The sequence below is a fragment of the Prionailurus viverrinus genome, chromosome A3 (assembly GCF_022837055.1).
Source record: "Prionailurus viverrinus isolate Anna chromosome A3, UM_Priviv_1.0, whole genome shotgun sequence".
Taxonomy (NCBI): Eukaryota; Metazoa; Chordata; class Mammalia; order Carnivora; family Felidae; genus Prionailurus; species Prionailurus viverrinus.
Window position 1 is genome coordinate 54910826 of NC_062563.1, and position 26049 is coordinate 54936874.

Consider the following 26049-nt stretch of genomic DNA (forward strand, 5'->3'; position numbering starts at 1 on the left):
GTAGCACTGCTTCAGTTACATAAGGGAGTAAGTGCTGAGTTGTAATGCGAACCTTCTTTCTTCCTGTGCATGGGGAAGACTGTGTGAAAAGCCCTAAAGGAACAATGTTTCAGCCTGGTTAACATGCACAAAGCTCTGGAGCCTTCTTGAGAAGTGAGCCTAGGGGAGGAGGGCACATCAGCGCCCAGAGCCACCGTGTGCCACTAGACTGGTTGGTCAGGGCCATGTCCCCCAGCTTTTCCTAATGGATGGATGCCTGCCCACCAGCCCTGCACAAGCCCCTAACTTAGTGCGGAGATTTTCATGGTATGGAAGCTGTGGCCACTTGAAGATTTTTTCCCCCCAAAATGACACCAAAGCACTTTTATGGGTAGCTTGTACCTCTCTCATTTTGTGCCTTCAACTGGAGTGAAGACAGAATGATGCTTTGCTTCTATTCTTGAACAGGAGTTCAATAGGAACACAACACTGGCTTGTGATCCTCCTCTGCTGTGGAGAGTTGTGCACTGCTTTCTATGGCCGACCCACCCCTGGGCTAAGACTCCACTGCCCTGGGACACGTGCCGGGCTCCGCACCACCAGCTGGGCCCTGAGCGGAAAGGCACTCGGACAGCACAGGTGGGGTGACAGCACAGCGATGTGAAGTGGTCACTTACAGGCATTTCAAATGAACACACAGATTGTTGAAACAAATGGCTTTGGCGGTTTGTTGTTGTTGTTGTTTGTTTTTTATACCACAGCATTTTCAGAGTGTAGGAGACACGAGAGTAAACCAGGATATCAGACTAAGTTAAAATTTTAGATTTCTTCTTACAAGTTAACTTGCTTTACATGAACACATGAACCTCTAAATAATCAAATGAGTCCTTCCGTATGATTTCAAACCTAGGTTAGGTTAGCTACGTGTGAGAGTGCACTGGGGTGATTCACTAGCTTCAGAATCCAGAAAGCAGTCAGTTCACGGAAGTACACTTCTGTCTCGAAGGCCCGGGCACCAGGGTATTCTAAGCCTCATCAAGGAGTCAGCATGCTGAGGCAGCCATGACCAGGCAGAGGACAGTTTTTATCGGTAATGAACACTTCAAGAAATAACATTTACAAGTAACTTTCTAAGACACCTTTTCAAGTTTGTGAGTAACGACAACTACTTAAGAAAATATGTACAGAAGAGCAGGGTTTAGAATATTCATTGGCACAGAAAGGTGTCAAAGTCAGCAGAAAAGACAACGTAAGACTTTAGACCTCGTAATACACTGTCGGAGACACTTTACAACCGACTTACGAATACAGCACTTTGCTGACTCTTTTCAAGCACAAAATAATCACTTTAGCCATCAAGTTTTTACCAGGCACCTTCCCAGACTTTGGGGAGACCAAGAAAAACAAGACAGGCATGCTTCCTGCCCGTATGGAGCTTACATTTTTCTATCAAGACCGGAACATCCCACACAGCAACCACACCATGGAAAACTAACCTGCTTTGCTCTACTGTGACCCAAATAGTCTTTGAGGCAACTCTGGAAAAGGGGGTGGGGTGGGCGGGGGATGGACGGCAGCACAGTGACTGACAGCACAGCCCAGAGGAAAATCCTGACTATGCCACTTACTAGCTGGAGCTCTTGGGCAAGTTACTTAATCTGTGTCTTTGTTCTCTTACCCATATAACGTGGACAACAATGGCACTGTATCCTTGTACTCCGGCTGCCATAACAAAGTACCACAGACTGGGGAGGGCGGGCAGTGCTTAAACAACAGAAATTCATATTCTCATAGTTGTGGGGCTAGAAGTGAAAAGATCAAGGTGTCCGCAGGGTTGGTTCCTTCTGAGGCCTCCCTCCCTCCTTACCTTGCAGATGGCTGCCTTCTTACTGTGGGCTTCCCTTTGTTGTATGCCGGTGTCCTAATTCCTTCTTCTCACAAGGACACCAGTCACACTAGATTAGGGCCCACCCTAAAGACCTCATTTTAATTCAACTGCCTCTCAAAAGACCCTGTACCAAATCCAGTCACACATGGATTTACTGAGGGTTAAGACTTCAACATATGAATTGAAAGACATAATTTAGCCCCTAACAGGTACCGAAATTCGGATTGTAATATAAAGCAAGGAAGTGCTCTATGAATGACAATTGGTACTCTCACTGAGTTGGGGCTTTGAATTTCTTTTTTCCCCAGAAAGGTGTTTTACCAGGAGAGGGCCAAAGTCCTCTTTGAACACAACCTTACCAGTGCCAGATGGCCACTAAAATAGAAAGCTCGCCTGTCAAGCTTTTGGCACCCGGGAAACATTATTCCACAGGAGCAATGTCACAGGTAGCTGCTGATGCAGTGAAATTCAAGAGACAGGTGTCTAGGAATAGGGAGGAACCTGACCCTACTGACATCTACCTTATTGGAACGCTCACAACAGTCCTGTGACAAGGTGAGCATCCCCCCGTTTCTGCAGGTGGGGAAACTGAGGCGGAAAGGGATCGGGGAACTGACCCAACGCATACAGCCAGTGGAGTGGCACTGACTCGCGCACCAGTAAAAGCCTGTTTAATCCATAATAGTCGAGAGGCACACTTCCGTTAAGAGGCTGATGCGTAGCAGGATTCCTGTGGCAAACGCATCATGATCTTCACGTGATTTCTATGGGAAATGCAGCAGGACCATGACGGGGGGGTGGGGGGTTGTCAAATATCCATCCTCGCTTTCAATACCAACCCTCCAAAGAAGTGATGGACCTTTCCTCTGATTCTAGGGAATGGAAATGGCCCGCGTCTCCAGGCTGAAGTGGGGCTGAGGTTTAGGGAATGAAAATTTGGGATAAGAAATGTATCATGAGTAGCCATGAGGCCATGTGACCACTGCCGTGTGATCTCAAAGGCGCAAAGGGAAATTTCTGAATGCAGAACAGGCACAGTGGTTCATGGGCGTCTCACAAAGGATGGCTCTGCTGCCGTGCCTGCCAGCCCCAAGCCCTGGGCCACCCCATGGTGTCCAGGCTCCATGCGATGTTTCTAATTCAAAGGCAAGTCTGCTACCTTTTAGGGAAGGAGACAGGGTGGGCATTCCACAACTCCACTACTCTTCTTGTGGCTATTTTTTCCACATATCTTCTGCTTCATTTCTTTTTTTTTTAATTTTTTTTTTAACGTTTATTTATTATTGAGAGACAGAGAAAGACAGAGCATGAGCATGGGAGGGGCAGAGAGAGGAGACACAGAATACGAAGCAGGCTCCAGGCTTTGTGCTGTCAGCACAGAGCACGACGCGGGGCTCGAACTCACAAACTGCGAGATCACGACCTGAGTCGAAGTCGGATGCTTAACCGACTGAGCCACCCCCTGGCCCCTCTTCTGCTTCATTTCTTCTTTCATTATAGTCATACCACCTACTTCTCTCTGTTGTAGCAAAAACACCTGGAACTCCAATGTGTGGTTTTGATTTTCCAACAAAGATAACGTGATCTTTTTTCCCCTCTTACAATTTTATTTTTTTTCCCAATAGGACTGACAGCCTCTGGCAATCCTTACCTACTGTAAGTAAACAGTAACTAACCAAATGTTAATCAGACTTCTCCTCACACTGTCTCTGTACCATATTTTGGAAGACCACACTTTCCCATGAGGCATGCTCCCCTTGGCCTCTCATGAATTGCTGGGGTGGCCTGGGGATCGAGGAGCCCTGCTCCCAGCCCGGCCACACCCCACCATGCTGGACTTCTGAGGCATGGAAGAGCACTGGTTTGTTTCAGCAAGATTTGGCAGGACCTTTAATGATATGCCTTTCCTCCAGTTCTCCAGTTAATCATAAAATCCAACTGCACGGAATTTATTTGATGCTTGAGCGTTTTGGTTGGAGGTTTTGCCGCACTGTGCTCTGCGTGAATCGTATTACGGACGGGAGTTTCTAGAATGGGACCGTCAGAAAATCTCTGCGATTGCTGGCATGCCGTACCGGGCAACGTTGAGCAACATTTTTTTCACAAGGTAATGACTTTCTCTACAGCTTGTTCAATAATGTATAAACTGCAACACCTTTGCGCTAAGAAAGAACAAAGAACGAATGGAAATCGTTGTTAAAAAAAAAAAAAGACAAAAAGACAAAACGACAAAAAGAAAAAGACGCTGTCTCAGGTGGCATGTGCTCAGGAGTGACCAGGATTTTAACTTCTACGTTAAAGATCAGGCTCTCAGAACAACTGGAGTCCACAGCGCCCCTAGTCCCCTAACTCACTCCCTGGCCCTCCGGCAGCTCCAATGCTCTCCTTGCTCCACCAGTGGCCCTGGGCAGGAGGGTGCCAGACAATGCACGCCACATACCAGGACGGGCGAAAGTCTTGGTGAGAGTGAACGCTCACCCAGGACTCCGGGCCAGTTAGCGGTCAGGCTGGACAGCAAGCGCGCGGACCCCTGAGCGCAGGGCTGCCTGGGATGGATGGGTCTGCAGCCAAAGATATGAACAAGCTGCTTGACCGAGCTGCCTCTGTAGCTGTCGCATTACAGACCAGCCACAATTTGTTCAATGGGCTTTATCTGCATCTCGTAAGAGTAATAAAGTACTATTTTAAGTGTACAGGGGAGTTGGATCGCAAAGTAAACTATACTTTTCAGCTTTTATGAGGATTTTCTCGCCCCACGCTCCGGATCTCTGATTCTGAGTTACATTTTCATTGACAATAATAAGCACATTTTAAGTTTCTTGAATAAAATTACTTACATTAAGGACAGAGTTCTAATAAAAGCTGGAATATGTCATACATTATTAATGTTGGTGATTTTAAAGTCAAAATCTTTTAAATACTCCTTTTGAGATAAAGGGATGTTATAACAGACGACTTCAAAATATGCTCTAACTGTCACCTGCCAGCTGGAGTTCTGGGGATTTAAGATAAAATGTCAAACAAATTTGATAGTTCAGAAATATATTCAAGCTGATCCATTTAGGCACTGTGCACCCAAGTTTTAGGAGATGTATGGCAAAGATTTTATTTTTGTTACTAATTAGAACTGTAACATAAACCAGATTTAACTAGAAAGCTTCCTTGGTCCTAAAACGCCATTTATAATAAGACTGGAGGTCATTAATTTGTGGGGATTTCCCCCATTAGGGTTAGGGCCTATTATTAGAATCAACTAAAACTGACAACTTTTATTATTAAATGCTAAGGAGATCTGACAAGGTTTGTCTAAAGTAACTTCTCATATAAAGTTAGGATAGGTTTAATATTTGGCTTCTAATAGCTTTTTGCGTTATTATATGTGTAATTACCTGTGTCTAGTTTTTTGGTACCTATGCTGGAAGATTAGCTTCCACTATTCAGAAAATATCCAGTGCCAAAATTTATGATCAAAATATTTGATATATAAAGGGGAAAAAACCCTCAAATTTACTAAATTTCCAATGTTTTGAAGGGTGACCAGGTGAAAAGCAATAAAGTGGTCCTCTGTTGCTTTAAACTGTTCAGTATCCTTTATCCTTCCTATTATTGAATAAAACTCCTCTTCGTGTGGCTTCAGCAGGGCCACCCCTACCCCATCGGGCCATGGTTGGGGGGACCCATGACTCAGACCTGCTGCAGCTCAGACCCGGCTCCCCTCACCTGGAGTTGTCCACATTTGTCACAGTCTTCAAAGAATGGAGCGCTGAGCAGGGACGAGGCCCAGAAAGAGAGACAGAACTTGGATGATATGAATTGAGGCCCTGGATCCAACCATACTTCCTAATGATGTGAACCAATGGATTCCCTTTTGAAATTTTCCTTTTTTTTTTTTTTAACCTTGTCTACTTTTGAGTTGATTTTCTGTCTCTTCAATTAAAGAGTGTTGAAAAAATATAACTACCCATCCCCCACTCTCACTCCTCGTCACCCATCCCACTTCCTTCAATATGCCAAAGTGTTGATTCCCACTTAGCAAGGTGGCATACTTGGGTGACTAAGTCAAAAACAATACAGTCATAGTTTGGGAGCACCCAGGTTTGAGTATGGGGGTGAGGGTGGGATGGTGAGGATAGGGACTGACATTACCATGACGTCACAGTTAACTGCCAGGCTGGCACCCCTGCTTTCTAAGCCCAGAGAATCTTGGGTTTAAAATGCTTACTGCAACAGCCATCATGAGAAATCTGTGACACTGTGTGGCCACAGACATCAGGCTTAACAGACTGGCACGATTGAACCACATTCTAATAGGGGATACCATATTTGACTTAGGATGGGCCCAAATGAATTCAGGCATGGGTTGTCAGAGAAGCCCCAAGGACAGCTCAAGAGAGGGGAGCAGCCTCTTCAGTGCAACTGATTTCAGACAAGGCCATTATCTAAGTCAAAATAGACTCTAGCATAAATGCCCTCACTCAGCTGTTTCACTCAGCATCTGTTCCTTTTGTCCCACAGAGGCTCAAGCTGCTGACCATGGTTGAGCTCAGAGGAGGACAGGAAGTGCGTGGGGCAGGGGAGACAGGCTTCACAGGGCTGTGAGGAGAACCTGAAGGAGGCCTTGGGGGCCACGCTATGGAGAAGAAGTGGGAGAGCGGGATGTGGGACGAGATCGGGGGCTAGGCCACACTGGAGCAGATACATGTACAATTGAGGCCCAGAAGAACTGTGTTCAGCAAAGCAAACAACCCACCAACCTAATTCTCTTCTGAGTGTGCCACTGGGAGAAAAAAATTCTACCCAGCATCGTGACTCGCCATTAGAAACTGGATACGCTGAACGAAGGGGAAATACTGCATTCCCAACCACTTCCAAGACAAAGGACTAAATGCATCCTTGGCAGCTTTTGTGTCTCTTTGGGCAACAACTTCATTTGCAAAAAATCCTGGCCTTACTGCCATTGCTGTTGGGTGCCACATTTCCATCCTCGCTCTGTAAGGTTTGACAACAAGCCGGGAGAATATATCCTTTTGACAGCCAGGCTGTGCTAGAAACAAAGGAGGCTGGAGTATAAAGTTGGCTCAGATACTTTTTTCCTCTAGTAGTCTGAATCTAGCTTTTAAAAATGACAACCAAGGTTTTTTTTTCCAAAAGCTTAGTCAACCTGTATCTCCATGACCAGATCGTAGGCAATATGACCCACGGGAAACACCATGGGCTCGTGGGCAGGACTCAGGGGCGGTGAGTAACTAACTCCCTGTGGGTCTTCCCCCCACAGCAGAGCGAGAGCTGATCCCAAAGACCCACTCAGCACTAAAATCCATAAACACTAAAATAACGTCCTGTCATCCCCACACACACCCTTGTAGTACTCACCCACCTCGATTTCAGCGCCCGCCTTACTGCTTCATTTATCTCCCTGAGAAAGCTATGTTTAGTCATTCTGTGGCCTCAGAGCCTGACATTCAGTAAGTGTTTGCTCAGGCAAACTTCACTTCCTATCTCACTACCACTAATCCATATGTACTGATCAGTCCTTCCCAACTGATCTCTCCAATGATATGCACCTATATTGCCAGGAGTGGTTTTTTTTTTTTTTTAAGTTTATTTTGGGGGGGGGGGAGAGAGAGAGCGAGCATGGGCACGCACAAGCAGGGGAAGGGCAGAGAGAAGGAGAGACAGACTCCCAAGCCCGATGCAGGGCTCAAACTCACAAACGGTGAGGTCATGACGTGAACTGAGATCAAGAGTCAGACACTTAACCGACTGAGCCACCCAGGCACCCGGCCAGGAGTGTTCACAGGCTATCTGGAAGCAGACTGAGATTACAATCAGCAAACCTCCCCACCTCAGAGGGAGGAAGGATACCTGTAGATGGAAGGGGACTGCCATACCTGAGGCAAACCTGCACTGACCGGGGAGGGGTCGCCAGCTGAGGGAGGGACAGTTACTGTTCACCATCCCTGTGCCCTGATGGTCCCTCTTCCGAGGGGCAGCCATCACAGGAGCCAGCTCCAGAGAGGGGCCAGGGCAAAGGGCCTACCATCACACGGGTCCATGCGTCCAGGGCCCTGAACCGCAACTGCCATCCCCGGGCATAAGAAAGCCTGTTCGTGCACGAGCAGGTAGGCAAATAACATGATCGAATATGGACGCCTGCAAAAAAATCATTCAGAGTATAGGATTTTCTATCACATGTGAAAGTCAAACGGTTATCACACATGCCAATGAAAAGAAGCTTTAAAGATTGTAATTATAATTTTTAATTAAAAATACATATTTAGTACCTCTCAACACATATTCCCGATCCATTAGCACAAGCAATTTTGAATATGCAAAGGGATGTACGAGACGTGGCAAGGCTCAGCTATGACATGCTGCCACGTTACTTAAAGTGTCAACCCACTGGCAGAAGCTCGGCACGCGTGCAACTTTTTAGGACCGTACCTGCTAAGTGAAATATGATAAATACATGCAAATGCGCAAGGGTACGGCATGTGGGCGGGGGAAAACACGGTTGGCAAGGAGCTGGCAAGGACAAGTGAACCGTACTTTGGACCACACTTCAAGCCAGGCTTCCACACCTACTAGCTTTGGACCTCGATGATTCTACGGCCTCTCCCTACCCCTCCGTTTCTTCATCTGTGATAGAAGGATATTGGTGGCCCCCGTGGGCTGTCAGGAGGGCCCAAGAGCTGAGGAGCACACTGAGCGTGGTGTCTAAGACATAGCAAGAGACCAAGCAAAACCCGTCATTGTGTTTATTGCTATTATGACAGCATCTAATTGCTTCCCTTCCTGGTTGAGGACAGTGGCAGGAGCGAGTAGAGAAGGGCACAGGTGGTGCTTTCTCAACAGAGGTATGCACGTGTCTGTTTTCTTCCTGAAGTGTGCCTGGATGGGGGGCAAGCCTCACCTCACTCCTGCTCTCCAGGAGCAGCTAAGTCACCAGGGACCCCACGATCAGTCACAGAGGAAATGCAAAATGGGCCTTCACATAGGGTGAAAAAGGAGCCCCGTCTTCCAAGTAAGGATGAGCAGAATTGCTCACCAGCTCACATGCCGCTCTGGACAGGGCAGACACTGGTTACTAAGATGACAGGTCATACCTGCCTGTGCTCCAGGAAGGTGGTCTTTGATGTACCTGGGCTCCTGGCCTCCAGGTCCTTGCTCATCTCTGGCTTCCGTGGACAGCGCCCCGCCTGCGCTTGGAGAGGCCTGGCTTTGCCGCAAACGAGTCCTGCAACCTTAGGCAAGTCGCTCAACTTGCCTGATTTTTGTAGAAAAAGCTCAGACCAGGTTATCTCAAACCTCATTCCAGTACTTGAGGGTTCTACAGACAGCCCAAACTCTCAAATGAACTCCACTTTTTAAACTTAACTTGACATATTAGAAGGAAAAAAAAAAAAAACCCATGGAAGAAGAAAGGATTCAAATGGTCACCTTAGCATTTTTCTTAGCACCTTAGGTTAAACATTGTGGATTTAGCCAAGTTAAATTAGCAGCATGAGAACAACTATGGTTTTACTACCAATTCAGGCTCTATTTATAAACACCCACACGTCGATTTTCCAAGTCAGACAGTCAACTGCATCGCTCCTTGAAAAATCAAAAATACAAAATCAGTGAGATCCGCTGCAAACGGCCGCCACAGAATGGCCTGCTCTGAGGAAGCACGTTGGCCCCAGGCTTAAAAATGTATGAAGAGGGGCACCCGGGTGGCTCAGTCAGTTAAGCATCTGACTTTAGCTCAGGTCATGATCTCATGGTTTGTGAGTTCAAGCCCCACGTAGGGTTCTGTGCTGACAGCTCAGAGCCCGGAGCCTGCTTCAGATTCTGTGTCGTGTCTCCTTCTTTCTCTGCCCCTCCCCTGCTTGTGCTCTGACTTTCTCTGTCTCTCAAAAATAAATGTAAAAAAAAAAAAAAAATGTATGAAGAGCTACCCTCCAGGCGGCTTCCCGGGCTGTGTGACACCACTGGGACAACAAGGGATGTTTGCAGACACTCTGAGTTCGCAGCAGGGTGGGGGAAGCACGAAGACCAGAGCTGTTCCTGGGGACCGACTTCGGGACAAGACTTGAGCAAACGCAGGCTGATGTGCAGGAAACACCCAGCCTGCCTGAAACTGACTACAACCCATCGATTAGATCCCAGCATAGTGTGGGTCAATCAGGAGCCCCACAGGGGCCCACCTGCCCTCCAGTGGCACGCGCCCCGGCAGGGTCTCAGCAGGAGGCACCACAAGAAGGTGCAGCGATTTGAGGGGCTCAGCATCAAGCACTGTAGCATCTGTGAGTAAACAAATACCCCCTCTGCACCCCGTGCCTGCCCCCAGGGGACAGATCCAAAAATGTAATAGAGAGAAGGAACATTTGAGACATATGGATACGGTCTAAAAAAGAGAGCCTGCCATATGGGGAAATGCAGTTAGAAGCATGCTAAGAAGATTTTACTTTAATCCCTAGGCATTTTTAGTTCATGTTTCTCTGTTCTAAAACTTAAGGCTCCCACACGAATAACTCTTTAGTCAGGAAAGGGTGTTCTCTCTGTTCTTTAGAAAACTGAAGCAGAAAATGATGATTTTAATAAGAAGCCAACAGGATGCCGGTTTCTGGGAAGCAAACTGGGAAATGCTTTGCCTCGGTGGACAGAGCAGCGTGGCTCTCTCGCACCCACGTGTAACTGCACGTCTGCTTCTCCTGGTTTTCTCAGGGTACAGACCCCTCCTCATTTCCCATCGCCTCTCCTGGCTTTTCTCTTGCTAGCATTCTTTTTAACAATCTGTCTAGTCTCTAATTATCCTCCCACTAATCTGTTGTGAGTTGTTTTACATTTTTGGTTCTAAATACTTGGACGCTTCTGATCTACGAAAACAAATCCAAGTTTATTTTGGGTGGCTGGCACCACAATCGCCGTAAGTTTCCATATTATGTGGGCAATACGTTTGGCCGGTCAGTTCTATTGGGAATGAGCTCACAAGACAGAATCCTAAAGAATTCCAGATTTAGGAGGCATTCACTTTATGTGATTCATGTTCGTAACAATGGTAGATTATACAACAGGCACCAGAAAGGTAAACCTGACGGGTTAACTGGACTCCCTGAGTTTTTACTGTGCAGAGATAACTGGCTGGAGAAGTCAAATGCTCAAAATCAAAAGGAGTTAATAGGTGATGGTTTTAAGAAGAGAGTTTGTCATGATGAGCACACGTATGCAAGTGTTGAATCACTATATTGTACACCTGAAAACTAAGCTAACACTGTATGGTAGCTATATGGGATTTAAAAAAAAACATCAAAAGGAGTTTTCCCTTAACGTTTTCACGTGTTACACATAAACTTTTCACAGGGGATGGTTCGGCTTTGCACTTTTCTGAAACCAAGAACTGGTTCCTCGGAGAGTGACACAGCTTCAGAATCACATTTAAGTGGCTTCCAGGAAGATCAACAACAATTTTCTTATTCTCGAAGAACATCCAACCCAGGAACAAAAACTACTTCTAGGACAGAAGCACCATAAAGAGTCAGCTTCTCCTCTTACACAGTTGATAGAACATATAGAATTCAGTGAGCACCCCGACCACTGACGAGCCAAAGTTTGTTGCAAAACTCACTGGGTCAATCTTCTTTCCAGCATGTGCTGGGACCAGGCACCTTGGAGAAAGGGCTTGATCTTTTCTGGACCAACGGCAATGTGACAGCTAGTATTAATAACAGTGAAAAGTCATATATACGTGTATAAATACTGAAAAAAACCAGAGGTGATTATAGACACGGGGATGAGTTCTGGGTGGGGAGATCACAGGTGATTTGTATTTTCTCTTTTCCAGACTTTTTAAAATAAGCATGCTGTGGTAAATGATAGTGTATATCTGAGCAATTCCTGTTTGCAGAGACCTGTGTCGTACAAAGGAACGGTGAATGGCAGAGATGGCTGAAATATATGCGTGCAGTGGCGGCACATGCTTGCTGCTGGCCAAAGTGCTCCCGAAATAAAAATCAATTTACAGAAAAGGAGACATGTTCCCGTGACATTCTGCCTCTAAATCATTTTAATTAATGGCTCTTGCTCACCTCAACATGAAGGAACTGGGCAGAATTACTAAGCGACTCCCTTGGGGTCAGGGAGAAATTGATGCTCACTCAAGGAGCTGGTCCCCTAGCATTTCAGGGGCCAGAACAAGAGTGGGAGGAAATCAAAACAGCTGTGCGGGTGGGGGTCCACAAGGGGGTGGAGTTCACTGCGATCCACGACAGGCAGGTGTTGTGTGCGTCTTCCCCGACCCCTGCTGGATCTGAATCCCCAATTCTAGCAGCTGATCCACAATAACACAGGCTGAAGTCAGGGAGACGTGGTTTGAATTCCAACCACTTACTGCGTGTTCCCAGGCACATCACTTAAGTTCCCGGTGTCCATGCTTTCACATGGGAAATGAGGGTATTAGCACGCCCCTCTTCCCCCCCTCTTTTCGTGAAGATAAAAACAGAAATGCGTGCAGGCAGCTAGCGCGGTACCTCACACAATGAGGCACTCAGAGAGAGACAGAAACTACTGTCTACTCCCTGGAACCATACGCACAAAATCCATTTCGGGGTCCTGGTTTCAATTTTTCTGCAGCATTAGCTTTTGGTTTGGCTGCGGAGTGTGGGGTGACACTTCTTTGCAGGGAGTGTCAGGAGCATGGGGAATGTTGGCTCAGGGAGCCTGCACGCCCTTGGCGGTTACCACATAGCCTCCCGTGGGCTCTCTTGCCAAGGCAGGGCTGCGGTGACAGCTCTCCAAAGGGGACCAGAGGCCTGGGGCCAGTCCTCAGGACGACATACACGCTGAAAGCCTGTCTGAGGTCCCTGACACACTGTGGCAGAAATGTCAGGTCTAAACTGCAGATCCTAGGTAAAAATAAGTATTTGGAGGCCCAAAACTAAAATTCACTTAAAAATAGGAAGAACGTTATAACACACGTCTGAATCCTACTGAACGTTTCCATGAGTGTCCTGCCATTACCTCAACTTGAAACAGGTCTCATCCTGATGGCCCTGTTTCTCTTCCTACTTCCCGAATTCTCTGCTGGAGACATTCATTCAGGCTCAGAACGCTGGAGTCATCTGTGACGAGTATTTCAGTCTTCCAGCTGTTCCACACCCAGTCAACACAGAGTCCTGGGGGTTTCCTGTGAAATCCCTCTCCACTGCTGAGCTCAAGACTTCCAACATCACGTTTGGGTTGCTCTGAGGCCTCGCTGCCAGCTACCTATGGATGGATAGGCCCTCTCCAGTCCCTTCCTGAGGATCAGGTCCAGGATGCCCCCTGCACGCCGTGACGGTCATCTCTGTCCGCCATATGGAAACTCTCGGGGGTTCCCTTTTCAAATGGCACCAGGCCTGGTGTTCAGGGCCATCAGTATGGGACACCATGATCCCTCAGGACACCCCCGCGCTCTCCCTCACCCCAGTCCAGCTAACTCCTTAATATCCTCCAACACAACTTGGCTTCCAGCCTCCAAATCTTGACTTACATTCTCCCTTCTTCAGCTGAAGCCCCACCTCCTCTCCCAAGTGTCCGCTCAGCCCGGGTACTCTTTGCTGAAGGACTTCATTCAATTCTCAACAACTGCAGGAGACAAGTAGTCACTTATCCCATTTTACAGATGATGGAGTCCAGGCTCCGTGAGTTCAACGGTTTGGCAAAGACTCGATCTGAATGTGGTGGGGAGTCTCTCTCCTAACCGCTCTGCACACTGCTTCCTGAAGGGTAGGGCAGAGCCCAGTTTCCAAGGGGACGGGCAGATACAGTGCCACTGCTCAAATGAGGCCTGCTCATTTGTGCCAGTGTCATTTCCCAGGTATGACAAGCTTCCGAAAGTCGGGGACTCAACCTTATCCTCTCTTCATATCCTACCAGATGCAATGACGTCCGTCCAGGCTCCCACTTCTGATCCAGACATACTCTATTACACCATGCTGATCCCTACATAATGTTTGCATCCCTGTTTCAAAGCCCTTGGTTATTGTTCCCAAAGGTCACTCAGCAGGGAATGAAGTGGCTCAGAAGGGATTTCCCAGGGACAGAGCAAGGAAGGGACAGCCCAGACGCAGGCTCTGCTCCCACAAATAGGCTGTGCCATTCGTTACTCCCTGTTCGTTTTTAACCGACCACTTGCCCTGGATCAGGCCTGCTGAGAACATTTATAAGCAAAGGTCCACAGTCCTGCGGTGTCTAAACAAAAATTCCCTCACATGCCACACAATCACAGAGGCAGTGAGCTCAGAAGATCACTTCTGACCATCACTCTCCTGATCTCCATTTTAACAAAAAAGCATACATTGAACGGGCTCAAAACAGTCTGGGCTGATCCAGCAAGCAGCAGGGAGTTTCCTCACTTGCAAGCTAGTGATAAGGAGAGAACTCTGGATAATTACAGAAGGTTCCGGATTAAGTACTGTGGGAAACCATTCCCATGAATAATCAGTAGGACACGTTTGCGTCTGGTGTTACTCTCATGTTTTTGGCCCAATGTCAGCAGGTGTTCAGCGATATGCCAAATTTAAGGCACTGTAGGTGCCCAGGCAAAGTGGGGGGACCCCAAGTTATATCTCCTCTGCTACAAGCCAACTTTAGAGCCTTGGGGTGGTCCCTCAACCACTCATGTCTGTCTGTTTGTTCTAATGTAAAGTTACAACAGTGCAAAAATATTGTTTTCCCTGAGCCATCTGAGAGCCACTTTCCTACCTACACGATGTTCTAACACTTAAACAAGGACATTTTCCTCTACAGCCACAATATAACCACCAAATCAGGAAATTCACATCAATATATTATTACTGCCCAACTCCCTGACCCAGCTCAAGTTTTGCTAGTAATTTTTCATCTCTAAAATAAAGGACTTGGTATCAGTAAAATCTCCCCTAACATTCTAACTGCCTGTCTCTGCAACAGAATCTTATCAAATGCCCACCTGCTAAGTCCATATATTCAACTTGCTATAGTAAAAAAACCTCAAGTTTGAGGTGAAGTCCCATCTCTGTCCCACACTGGCACTAGTAGTGTGTTCCTGGGGAAGTCACTTAGCCACCCCAAAGTCAATCCCAGACTGGCTATGCCTCTAAGAGCCTTGTGAATTTCACCCATAGGAACCACCCCCTCCTCATCTGAAAGCATTAGCTCAAAAGGAAACAGGGGCTGTTGTATAGCCACTTAGCACTGGGAGTCTCTCTCTGCTCCCAAGGTCTAGCTTGGAATCAGAGGAGGGAGTCCTGGGGCTAATCACTGGCAGGTTGCTAAACGGCCTTATATGGTCACATTGAGACAAATGCTATAAAGGAGCAACCCTGACAGGGGGTGGGTCACCTCTAGCTCCAGATACCTAGGGAGGTGGTCAGCAATGGACATGTGTGCCTTGGAACAAACCCTCCTGAGAAGGTTACTAATAGGTTATAAAGGGAACTGCATAGCTCTGCAGAACCCAAGTCAGCACGTAGACTTAAGGGAACAACTGAGAACAGCATTAACCTTTGGGGCTTTGCTGGATCCCAGCTGCTGTCACGAAGTGGTAACAAAAACCGTTCTTCAGTAGTCTGAAGGAAAATCTTTGAAAAATACCTCCCTGGAAGCAGCTTCCCCATCTCAAAAGATTTAGCACAGTGCTTTAAAACACCTAACCCGCGTAATTTAATAAGCTAGGTGCAATGTCAAGGCCAGACTGTAGACCAGGAACACTCCTCAACTGCTGAGCAAAGAGCTGCACAGTCTGAGCCCTTCAAAATATCAACTGGGCTCTGCCAGCAGAAAGGGTTCTTAACAATTGCCCCTTGTCATCTGTGGAAAAGTTCTCTGACTATTCATGATCATAAGTTAAATACAAGAGGAGATCCAGTATATAAATGTTTTGCTCATGTGCAAATAAGAGCTCATATTGTTTGATTTGATTATAAATTATGAAAGGAAAAGAAAGAATGTTAATCCTTTCCCAACAGAGATCTTTTTGTCAGAGGTACTGCTTTCTAGAAGTTACTCTAACCAAGTCGTGCGTGTGATTAAACTGAATTCCCCACGGACCTCAACACAGCAAGTGAGTATAAGAAAGTAGAAGAGGACTCTTACAGAGTTACATTTCTCTGCAACCAGAGACGTGTACGCACATTTATAACACTGGGACTTTGCTGGGGGAGTCCGGTGCTATTTTATTCCAAACCAGGCACCTGCCAGGAAAATCTTACTGTGGACTGAGGAATCAGGTGGACTTCTACAGCAGTAAAAATGACAAATGTGGATGACTCCAGGAGTAGCTACTGGAAGGTCAACACATGTTATTTTCACTCCTTCTAACAGGCAGTGCAGAGAAATTCTGCCGGCTGCATGATCGGCTAGAATCATACAGTAATTGTGAGAGCGTGCTGGAGACAAGAATTTAAACAGGGAGCCACGAACACTTGGCTCCAATTCTTTAGCTACAGGGGCCAGAGGGAGGCAGGACGGGCTGCGGGATGTTTTCTGACCTTCCTGGTTGACAACGATGCCGTGTCGAGCCCGGCTGCGGGGAACTGAGAAGTCACTCCACTGTGATCCTTCCCTTTGATGCTGCTCAAGTGGGCAATGGAAAACTCACACTGGAACACCAAGGTCTCTCTCCGGGCAGCAGGAGCAAGGCTTCGGGGGAATATGGTGAACACGAAACAGAAACATACACAGAAACAAGGGGGGCATTTCTCCACAGATACGGATGTCAAAAACAGAATCTCACTTGTGTTTTTACAATGCGTGATATGCTTAGCCTAAACGTTTCCAGGCAGATGCATGCCTGCACTGTGACTGAGGCCTGGAGGCGGGGCGGTCATCTTCTAGGAGAGGAGCACACGTTACTCAGGCGGCTCTCGAGGGCACAACAGGAGCCAAGGGGAGAAAGTTAAAGAAAAGCAAACTTTGATTCTATTTAAGGAAGAGCTTTCGAGCAATCTGTGTTCTCCAAAAATGGAATTGGCTGACTGTCGAGGTAGAAGTGTTCTGGCAGAGCTGGGTGGCCATCTGTCAGGGGCGGGGCAGCGGCCCAGCACCCAGCACCCAGCACTGGGAGGGGCCGATTGCGTGAGGCTCCACTAACTTGGAGAGCCTGCGGTCCCCCCCGGTGCACGAGGCGGATCGCAGCTGGTGAAGGAGTAGACACTGAGTGAGACATCTGGCTGAGGGTTTCAACTTGGGCCTTTGGCTTTTCTCCTTCTGCCAAGTGAAGGAGAAAAAGAACAATGACAAGGTACACAAGGGAACTTCTAGATAGTTCGGGGTGCTTGCTTTGTCCTATTTCTCTTCTGAGCAACTCGTTCAGTTTCTGCGTACATCATTCTTTACTACAATATTGAGACTGTATTTTTAAAAAATGGATAGGCAATAAAACAAAACAAGGCAACGATGTTTAGCATCTCCCAAAAAAGGTACTTTGGTGAGGCAGAGGCTGAAATTGGAAAAATAAATAAATAAAATTAGGCCCTGGTATTTATCTACTCATGCTAACTGCATTTCTACCATAGTTCATTAAGAGTTATAAGTATAGGACCACAACGTTCCTTTCAAGCGACTTGCTTGGAGAAAAAAAAAAATTAAAGGGGTATCAGGTTAGTGGAGAAAGAATGAAACTGCTCGTGCAAAAAGAAATTTCTGCATAAGGCTCAGAACCTAAGAGAGGTCATGTGACTCATACTCAGGCCGGTGTCTCATTTCTCTTTCCAAATCATGGAAACAACCTAAGCCCTAACACAGAAACACTACCCAATAAATGAAGGCTTTAAATGGGTCTGAAGATGGGTGACTGGCCTGGGTGGCTCAGTCGGTTAAGTGTCCGACTTCGGCTCAGGTCATGATCTCATGATCTGTGAGTTTGAGCCACGCGTCGGGCTCTGTGCTGACAGCTCAGAGCCTGGAGCCTGCTTCAGAGTCTGTGTCTCCCTCTCTCTCTGCCCCAACCCCGCTCATGCTCTGTCTCTCTCTGTCTCAAAAATAGATAAAAACAATTAAAAAAAAATTAAAAATAAATAAATAAATGGGTCTGAAGAGAGACTCAGGAGACTTTTCAAGATTACATGAAACTCATGATGAATATTTTGCCACGCCCACTACACTCGGTGTGTAATTTTCTTCCCAGTTCCCCACCTGCTTCCCTCCGACCCTACCTGAAACAAACCCTCCTGTTAGAAATAAAAAGCAAACGCTCCAGTATATGCAACATGACGAGAATACTGGCTTATTTCAGAGCAAACTCTTAAGTGATATCCAGTAGTCTCAGGTACGACCCACATTATACTCCTAGAAGGAGGCGACACTAGATTTAGTACGTGGGGGTTCAGCTCATGGTTCTCCAGCAAAGCCCTCAGAGTTACCACTGAAGGAGTAACTACTTCAAGTACATCAGATATGCACACAAGGGCAAGAGTGGACACCCTTAACTTCAGGGGATTCAAGGCTGCCTGTCCCACGTCGGGATACTGGGCACGTGGGAAGAAAACCAGGTGTCAAGCCAACCGGGCTGAGCTCCCCATGGTCCCCGCAGACGGCCTCGGACATCACCCGGGTGCTCGCCCACGGCCACGTTAGTGAACGCTGCCAGGACTGTGGTTTCTATGAGACGTCATCAATAGAGCAGAGGGGGGAAAAACCCCACCCGGTTCAGAGCGCTTTCTGTTCCTTCCCACACTATGCATGAAGGCAGCACGGGCAGGATCATGTAAGAGAGAAGAGACCTGATGGGATGACACAGGCAGAGCTGCGAACATTTTGGAGGAGGGAATTCCGTTTCAGGAACCTCTAGAATATTGATGCCAGGAGATGGAAACATGTGCGGGGGGTCCCCAACACCCAGACACGATTCTGGACTCCGAAGTCTCCAGGAAATGACAAACATGGTATTTCTCCATCTTGATCTCTTTATTTGCAGAGATTGAAAAGAAAAAAAAAAGACAACTAGGGGCACCTGGGTGGCTCAGTCGAGCGTCCGACTTTGGCTCAGGTCATGATCCTGTGGTTCGAAAGTTCGATCGAGACCCACATCCGGCTCTGTGCTGACAGCTCAGAGCCTGGAGCTTGCCTCCCTCTCTCTCTGCCCCTCCCCCTCTCGTGCTCTCTCTCTCTCTCTCTCTCTCTCTCTCTCTCTCTCTGCCCCTCTCCCTCTCGTGCTCTCTCTCTCTCTCTCTCAAAAATAAATAAAAACATTATTATTTAAAAAAAAAAAAGACAACAAGAAAGAGGCCAACTTTAAAACAGACCTTTTTTTTTTTAACAAAACAAAACACACGAACTAAAAAGATGGGACACGCTCCCCTCCAAAAGCACAAAGCTTCCTTGCCACCCCCCCCCCACCGCCCCCCGCCATCACGGTAAGTAGTTCAGCGATAATGTGGGGACCTAACGCACAGACGCACTCACCTAGCGTGTCCTTCAGGTTCTTCACGAGGGAACCCTTCTTCAGGCTGTTCTTCCTCTCCACGTAGTTGGACGGCACGTAGCCCGTCCTGTTGGCCGCGTTCCTCACGCGCCACCACGTCTTGGAGTCGTCCAGCAGCCACAGACGCTCGTTTTTCTTGATGTCCAGCTCCTGGTCCTGTTGGGCAGTGTAGTCCCACTTTGCTATCACAATAACTTCCTCTGTCATCTTTCATGGAGTCCTTCTGCCAGCAAAACATTTGGAGATGCTCATTAGAGAACCAACCAAACACTTCGTCCTGCGCATCAACTTGAGAAATTATGCACTGACAGCTTTTATTACTACTTGGCAACCAGTTTCCTCCTGGGTCTTGGAATAACCTTAAAATGACCTTCTTTCAACAAGCTTTGGTATTTTGTTTAGAAATAGCAACCCTAATAAAACAAACCCTGATTTTGTACATTGGGAAATCTGTGTGCTCTGCCAGAAGCAAAAACAAACTTTCAAAAAATTCTAAATAACAATGCCATAATTAAATGCGTTCACTTGATTAAGTAACAGCAGCTCCTTGTAGCTAATATGTTTACATCCACTTTCTCAAGATACGCTGAATTTTATGAACATATTTAATGAACATGCACACCCAAACTGTTCTTATAAATTAAAGCTGAAAGCAATGTGGCATCCTGGACTGGCTCCTAAAACACAAAAAGGAAATTAGTAGGAACGATGGTGAAATCTGAATGAAGTCGAGTCAATAGTAACATACCAATGTTAATCTTAGTTTTGACAAACACACCCTGGTTGTGTGAAGTGCTACACTAGGGAAAATGGAGTAAAGGGTATATGGGAATGCTTTGGTACTATCGTTGCAACTTTTCTACACAAATAAAACTATTCTTAAAACCCATACACGGGTGAGTGTTTCTAGCAGCTTCACTCCTAATTGGCAAAATTTGGAAGTGATCAAGACGTCCTGAGGGAGGTGAATAGATAAACTGGTATATCCAGGTAATGGACTAATACTCAGTGATGAAAAGAAATGAGCTATCAAGCCATGAAAAGGCACGGAGGAACCTCAAATGAACGTTACTAAGTAAAGAAGCCATTCTATAAAGGCCCACCTACTCTCGGCACACCAGGGTGGTTCAGTCAGTTGAGCGTCCGACTCTTAATTTCGGCTGAGGTCACGATCTCATGGTTTGTGAGACTGAGCCCCGAGTAGGGCTCTGCACTGATGGGGCAGAGCCTGCTCGGGATTCTCTCTCTCCCTCTCTGGCCCTCCCCAACTCACTCTAAAAAATAAATAATAAATAAACTTAAAAACAAAAAAAAAAAGAAAAGGCCATCTATTGTCTCCATCTCCCAAAGACCCTCTCCTAGACCAAACTTCAGTCAGGCTCCTCTGAATCCTCTTTCCACACGAGGCCTCGTGCAAGATGTGAAAGATATTTGTACTTCCGTGTTTGTCCCAACACGTCCCAATTTTAACAAGAATCCTGCTACGCTGGTTTAGCTAGAATCCTCCACACTCACCCAGGTAATGCCCGACAGATGGACAGATTGCCTTGCCTGCCTTCAGGAAGAATCCTGCCAGGTCAGTTTAGTCAGAATCCCTCCTTTACCTCTGATGTTTCAGACTGCCTACCTTACTCCTCAGCGATAAACTCCCACTTTTCCTTCTTATCTTTAGAATTGAGCCCAAATGGGTGAGGGAGGAGGGTGGGATGAATACGTGGAGCATTCGGTTTTTAAAGTAGTGACACTACTCTGTATGATACTTTAATAGTGGATACGTCACTATACATTTGTCAAGACCCATAAAATACGCAACGCCAAGAGTGAACCATATATGAAGTCATCCCCAAATAAAGAGCTTATTAAAACAACAAGAAATAAATAAAGGTATATTATATATCTAGTTACGTCAGTTCTGGAAGTAATATATAGCAAAGGCATATCATTAAAATGAATATAGTTAACTGCTTCAGCAGCTCCAGACGTTTTAGGCACAAGATGGCCCAGTATTTTTTCCAGCAGAACCATTCGATATTCAGTCCTTCACCTGACTAGGTTTCCTTAAAACTTGGAAGGAAGGAATAATGGAAAGACTCTTAACTAAAACCCTCTTCCTCTCTGACAGAGAGAACTTCTCATTACTTTAGAGGGACGACTTCAGGATTACAGAGGGAACCAACGCACTTGACTCCACAGAAGCATGAATACCATTTTTAAATGACATGACACTTTTTTACTAGATGCTAAAGAAACTTATAAATAAAACATGTTCTCCTGTTTCTTGAATTAACTTCCAAATTTAGAGACATCAAACCTTTCGGGAAGGAGGAAATATTTAATAAACCTTATGCATAATATATGCAACATCCAAGTGTACACAATGTTCATTTCCAAACTGTAGACCACTTGGTTATACACTTTTGGAAAATCTCCCCTCCATACTATGTGTCTCTCTCTCCATCCTGACCTTTCTGTCAGGGTTAGAATTTTCAAAATCATAAAGGCAGTTTTTCTTTTTCTAATAATAATGAGAGCAGAAATAGGAATGGGGCTCAGAGACTATTCCATTTGAATACCAGCTTTGTTTCTTAATTACACAGTTTTCAAGAGAGTTTTTTTTTTTTTTTTTTTTTTTTTTTAAATTTTTTTTTCAACGTTTTTATTTATTTTTGGGACAGAGAGAGACAGAGCATGAACGGGGGAGGGGCAGAGAGAGAGGGAGACACAGAATCGGAAACAGGCTCCAAGCTCTGAGCCATCAGCCCAGAGCCTGACGCGGGGCTCGAACTCGCGGACTGCGAGATCGTGACCTGGCTGAAGTCGGACGCTCAACCAACTGCGCCACCCAGGCGCCCCTCAAGAGAGTTTTTAACATGACGAGCCCATCACGTAAGACCAATCAAAGCCATCTATTAATTTCCTGTGTGATTTCACTGTATGAAGAGTAGTTAAGTAAGGAGCTGGCTGGGCAGGGTATGATTCCATGCACACTGAACATCCTGTGGGAGCTCAAACAAACATGGTGCCTGGGCTCTACCACAGATCAATTATATCAGAATCTTGAGGAGTGAGGTCTGAGCATCAGGTTTTTACAGTTAATCTTTCTGACAGGCCTTAGGAGGGAAAAAACAACTAAGAGGGAACTGAGTCACAAAATGACCCCTCAGGATGCTTTCCTTGGGTCATTAGACCTGTGGGGTTGTAATGAGAACTCTAAGGGTGTGATGAGTACCTGACACACATCAACTTGTTTAATCTCCAGAACCCCCACCTTTCAGGGAGGTGTTATTCTTTAGGAGACTGAGGATCACAGGGATTAAGTGAGGTGCTGAATTACAGAATCAGGATTTGAGCCCAGGTCTGTCAACTCCCAAATCTGTGCTCATGCATCCACTTCTGGGGTGGGTGGCTGGGTGAGGGTCTAATGTGTAGTGTGTATTTCCACAGGCTTAATTCAACCCAGGAAATCTAGGATTCCAGGTCAGGTGACAATAAGAAGTTCCCCTGGCACCTAGGAAATGACTGGTTTGTTCCTTGGTCAGAGCAAGGAACCTATTCACTTGATTGGTTTCAAACCTATTCTAATTGATTCATGCCAGCTTGTATCAATATAAAAATTTCACAAGGCCAGTCAATCAATAACTGCCTCACTGGAGTGAAGTCTGCCAATCAACAGGAGCTTTACCCTGGTGCTTCAGAGGGCTAGCCAATTACATCTCCTTCACCCCAGTGGACTCCACCAATCAACAACCACCTCACTCCAGGGTTTCTGAATGTCAGCCAATCAACAGCAGTCCCAGTGGAAAAAAGAGCACCCACCCAAAAAGGCAGTAAAGGCAGGGTCCATGGAAGGAGTTGATGCTGAACCAGTTACATGGCAGCAGCTGAGACAAAGGACAGATAACTGGGAGGTGGGGAAAAGGAAAAGGAGACTGATTTCAGTCTTGGAAGATGGGTAGGATTTGGGGGGGCAGTGGAGTCAGAGGGGGGCTCTCCAGGCCTGAAATGAGCAAACAAGAACTAGAGGGTAGGAATACATTACTAAGCAGAAGAATTAAGAATAAATGACTCCCAAAAGTCATTTACGATAAAAAGTAAACAATATATATTTCTGGATTTTTTTTTAAGTTTTTAATTCCAGTATAGCTAACACACAGGATTATATTAGTTTCAGGTGTACAATATCACGATTCAACACTTCCATCACCTGGTGCTCATCACAAGTGCCCTCCTTCATCCCCATCACCTATTTCAACCATTCCCACCCACCTCCCCTCTGGCAACCATCTGTTTCTTCTCTATAGTTAAGAGTCTGTTTCTTAGTTTCTCTCTCTTTTCCCTTGCTCGTTTGTGAAATCATATGGTATTTGTCTTTCTCTGACTTAATTTCCCTTAGCATAATACTCTCTAGCGTCATCCATGTCATTGCAAATGGCAAGATTTCATTCGTTTTTTTCTGAGAAATAGTCCACTGTATGTATGTATGTATGTGTGTGTATGTGTGTGTGTGTACATATATATGTGTATATGTGTGTGTGTGTGTATATATATACACACACACACACACATATATATACACCACCTCTTTATCTCTTCATCAATCGATGGGCACTTGGGCTGCTTCCACAGTTTGGCTATTGTAAGTAATGCTGCTATAAACATAGGAGTGCATGTATCCCTCTGAATTAGTATTTTTGTACTCTTTGGATAAATAGCCAGCAGTGTGATTGCTGGATCATAGGGTAGTTCTAATTTTAACTTTTTGAGGAACCTCCATACTGCTTTCCACAGTGGCTACACCAGTTTGCATTCCCACCAATAGCACACAGTGTTCCTTTGGGTGTCTTCTGTTTTTTTTTTTTTTTTTTAAGCCATTTCAACATGGAGTTCAGTACCCTTCCCTCACCCTGCACATCACCCTGTATCCCAAGAGATGTTTGATCTCCTTTCTCTTTGCCAACACAGGTTGAAAAGGCCAGCTGGAGGCCCATTCTAGAGGAAACTGCATACTGGCCAGGAGTTCAGAATCCACCCCTTTTTATCAGGGGTCCAAGAGGAGCATGTTAGTTTCAGTTAAGGGTAAGTTGCTACAGCATGTAGGACATATTGGAATAGGAAGAGACGGAGTTAAATCAAGATTATTCCATAATAAAACTGGACGTACACGCTGACTTAATTTTCTAATATGGAAAAGCCTGAACAGAAGGAAGTCTGAAAAAGTACACTCTGACTGCTGATTGTTCGGTCAGATATAGTATTTAGATTTAGTCTATGAATCACAGAGGTGAGATCCAAAGACTAAAGCACGTTTATCACTCCAGCTTAGGCAGTTCAGAAAAATCTCATTTTTGCCTTTGTTAACTATAGCTAATTAAGTTATCATGCAGGTCCAGCCAACAGAAATGAGAGCCACATATTTGCTATTATATAGCCAGATCCTATCTTAAATGTCAGGTGGCCGCTCTAGAATAGAGCTTAGCAAGAATCTCCTGTCATACTGAATAAAAGAAACCCTCAGAGAATCTAACAAATGGGAAGCTGCTGTTTCAAGTTTTAGGTGGGAGAAGATTAAAAAAAAAAAAAAAAGAAAAGAAAAAGCCTAGAATAGCTATAAAAACTTTCTTGGCTCAAAATTTTTCACTAATTCCTAAAATAACGCCGATCCTATTCCAGGACCCTATTTTCTTTTTAAAAATGATCCTGTTAACTGCATCTTGCTGGGTTACGGCTGGGTTATGTACTCCTCAAAACAGCCCCTGTTCCTAAAACACCCCAAAATGACCATAGCTGTTTCCGAAGAGGTCTCTGGGACCAAGCTGAACCACTCAGTCATAATGGCAAATAGAAGATGCGAGTCAAGGGCCAAGGATTCTAAGCTTAGCTAAACCATTCGTAGGCCCACCTTAGACTAGCTTATTCTGTAAAATGGAAATAACAATATTTGCCTAGCCTCATAAGATGCTTTCGATGCTCAGGAGAAGCATGATAATGTAGCGTTTACGAGAGTGAGGCTTGGTGTCGTATGGACATCGATTGGAGTCCTGCGATGCCATATTAGCCTAGCTGCCTCTCGTATCACATGGGATAATAACAGCACCTCACTTGGGAGCTCTTGAAGAAAGCCCTAAGCACACTGCCCAGCACAGGAAAGACTCATGGGGTGCCTGGGTGGCTCAGCCGGTTAAGTGTCCCACTTTGGCTCAGGTCACGATCTCACAGTCCGTGAGTTCGAGCCCCGTATCCAGCTCTGTGCTGTCAGCTCGGAGCCTGGAGCCTGCTTCGGATTCTGTGTCTCCCTCTCTCTCTCTCTCTCTCAAAAATAAATAAACATTAAAAAAAAAAAAAAAAAAGACTCCAGAACAAGAGCTACAGGATAAAGAAGTGGTGAATTTATATACAACAGACTATCACTCAGCCATAAAAAAGGATGAGATCCTGCCATTTGTGACAACCTGGATGGACTTAGGGATTATTATGCTAAGTGAAATAAGTCAGACAGGGAAAGACAAATACCGTATGATTTCACGTGTGTGTGGACTCTATAAAACAAAACAAACAAACCAAAAAGCAGACTCATGAATACGGAGATAAAACTGGTGGTTGCCAGAGAGGAGGTCAGCGGGGGAATGGACAAAATAGATTAAGGGGATTAAGCAGTGCAAACTTTCAATGATAAAATAAACAAGTCATGGATAAGGACAGCATAGAAATATAGTCAATAATATTCTAAGACTGTTTTATGGTGACAGATGGTGACTAC

At 45.8% G+C, this 26049-nt stretch overlaps 1 protein-coding gene across 3 annotated transcripts in view; it reads right to left on the minus strand.

Moving 5' to 3' along the window:
• The window catches only part of NCK2 (NCK adaptor protein 2), a 153707-nt gene that overhangs the window by 23284 nt on the left and 104374 nt on the right, over positions 1-26049 (minus strand). For all 3 annotated transcript variants that reach the window (XR_007150807.1, XM_047852208.1, XM_047852209.1), the window contains exon 3: positions 19274-19515. Coding sequence is in view for 2 of the 3 variants with exons in the window: in XM_047852208.1 (XP_047708164.1) it covers positions 19274-19499 (226 nt within the window). In the remaining variant the exon portion in view is untranslated. The remainder of the gene's footprint in view (positions 1-19273; positions 19516-26049) is intronic.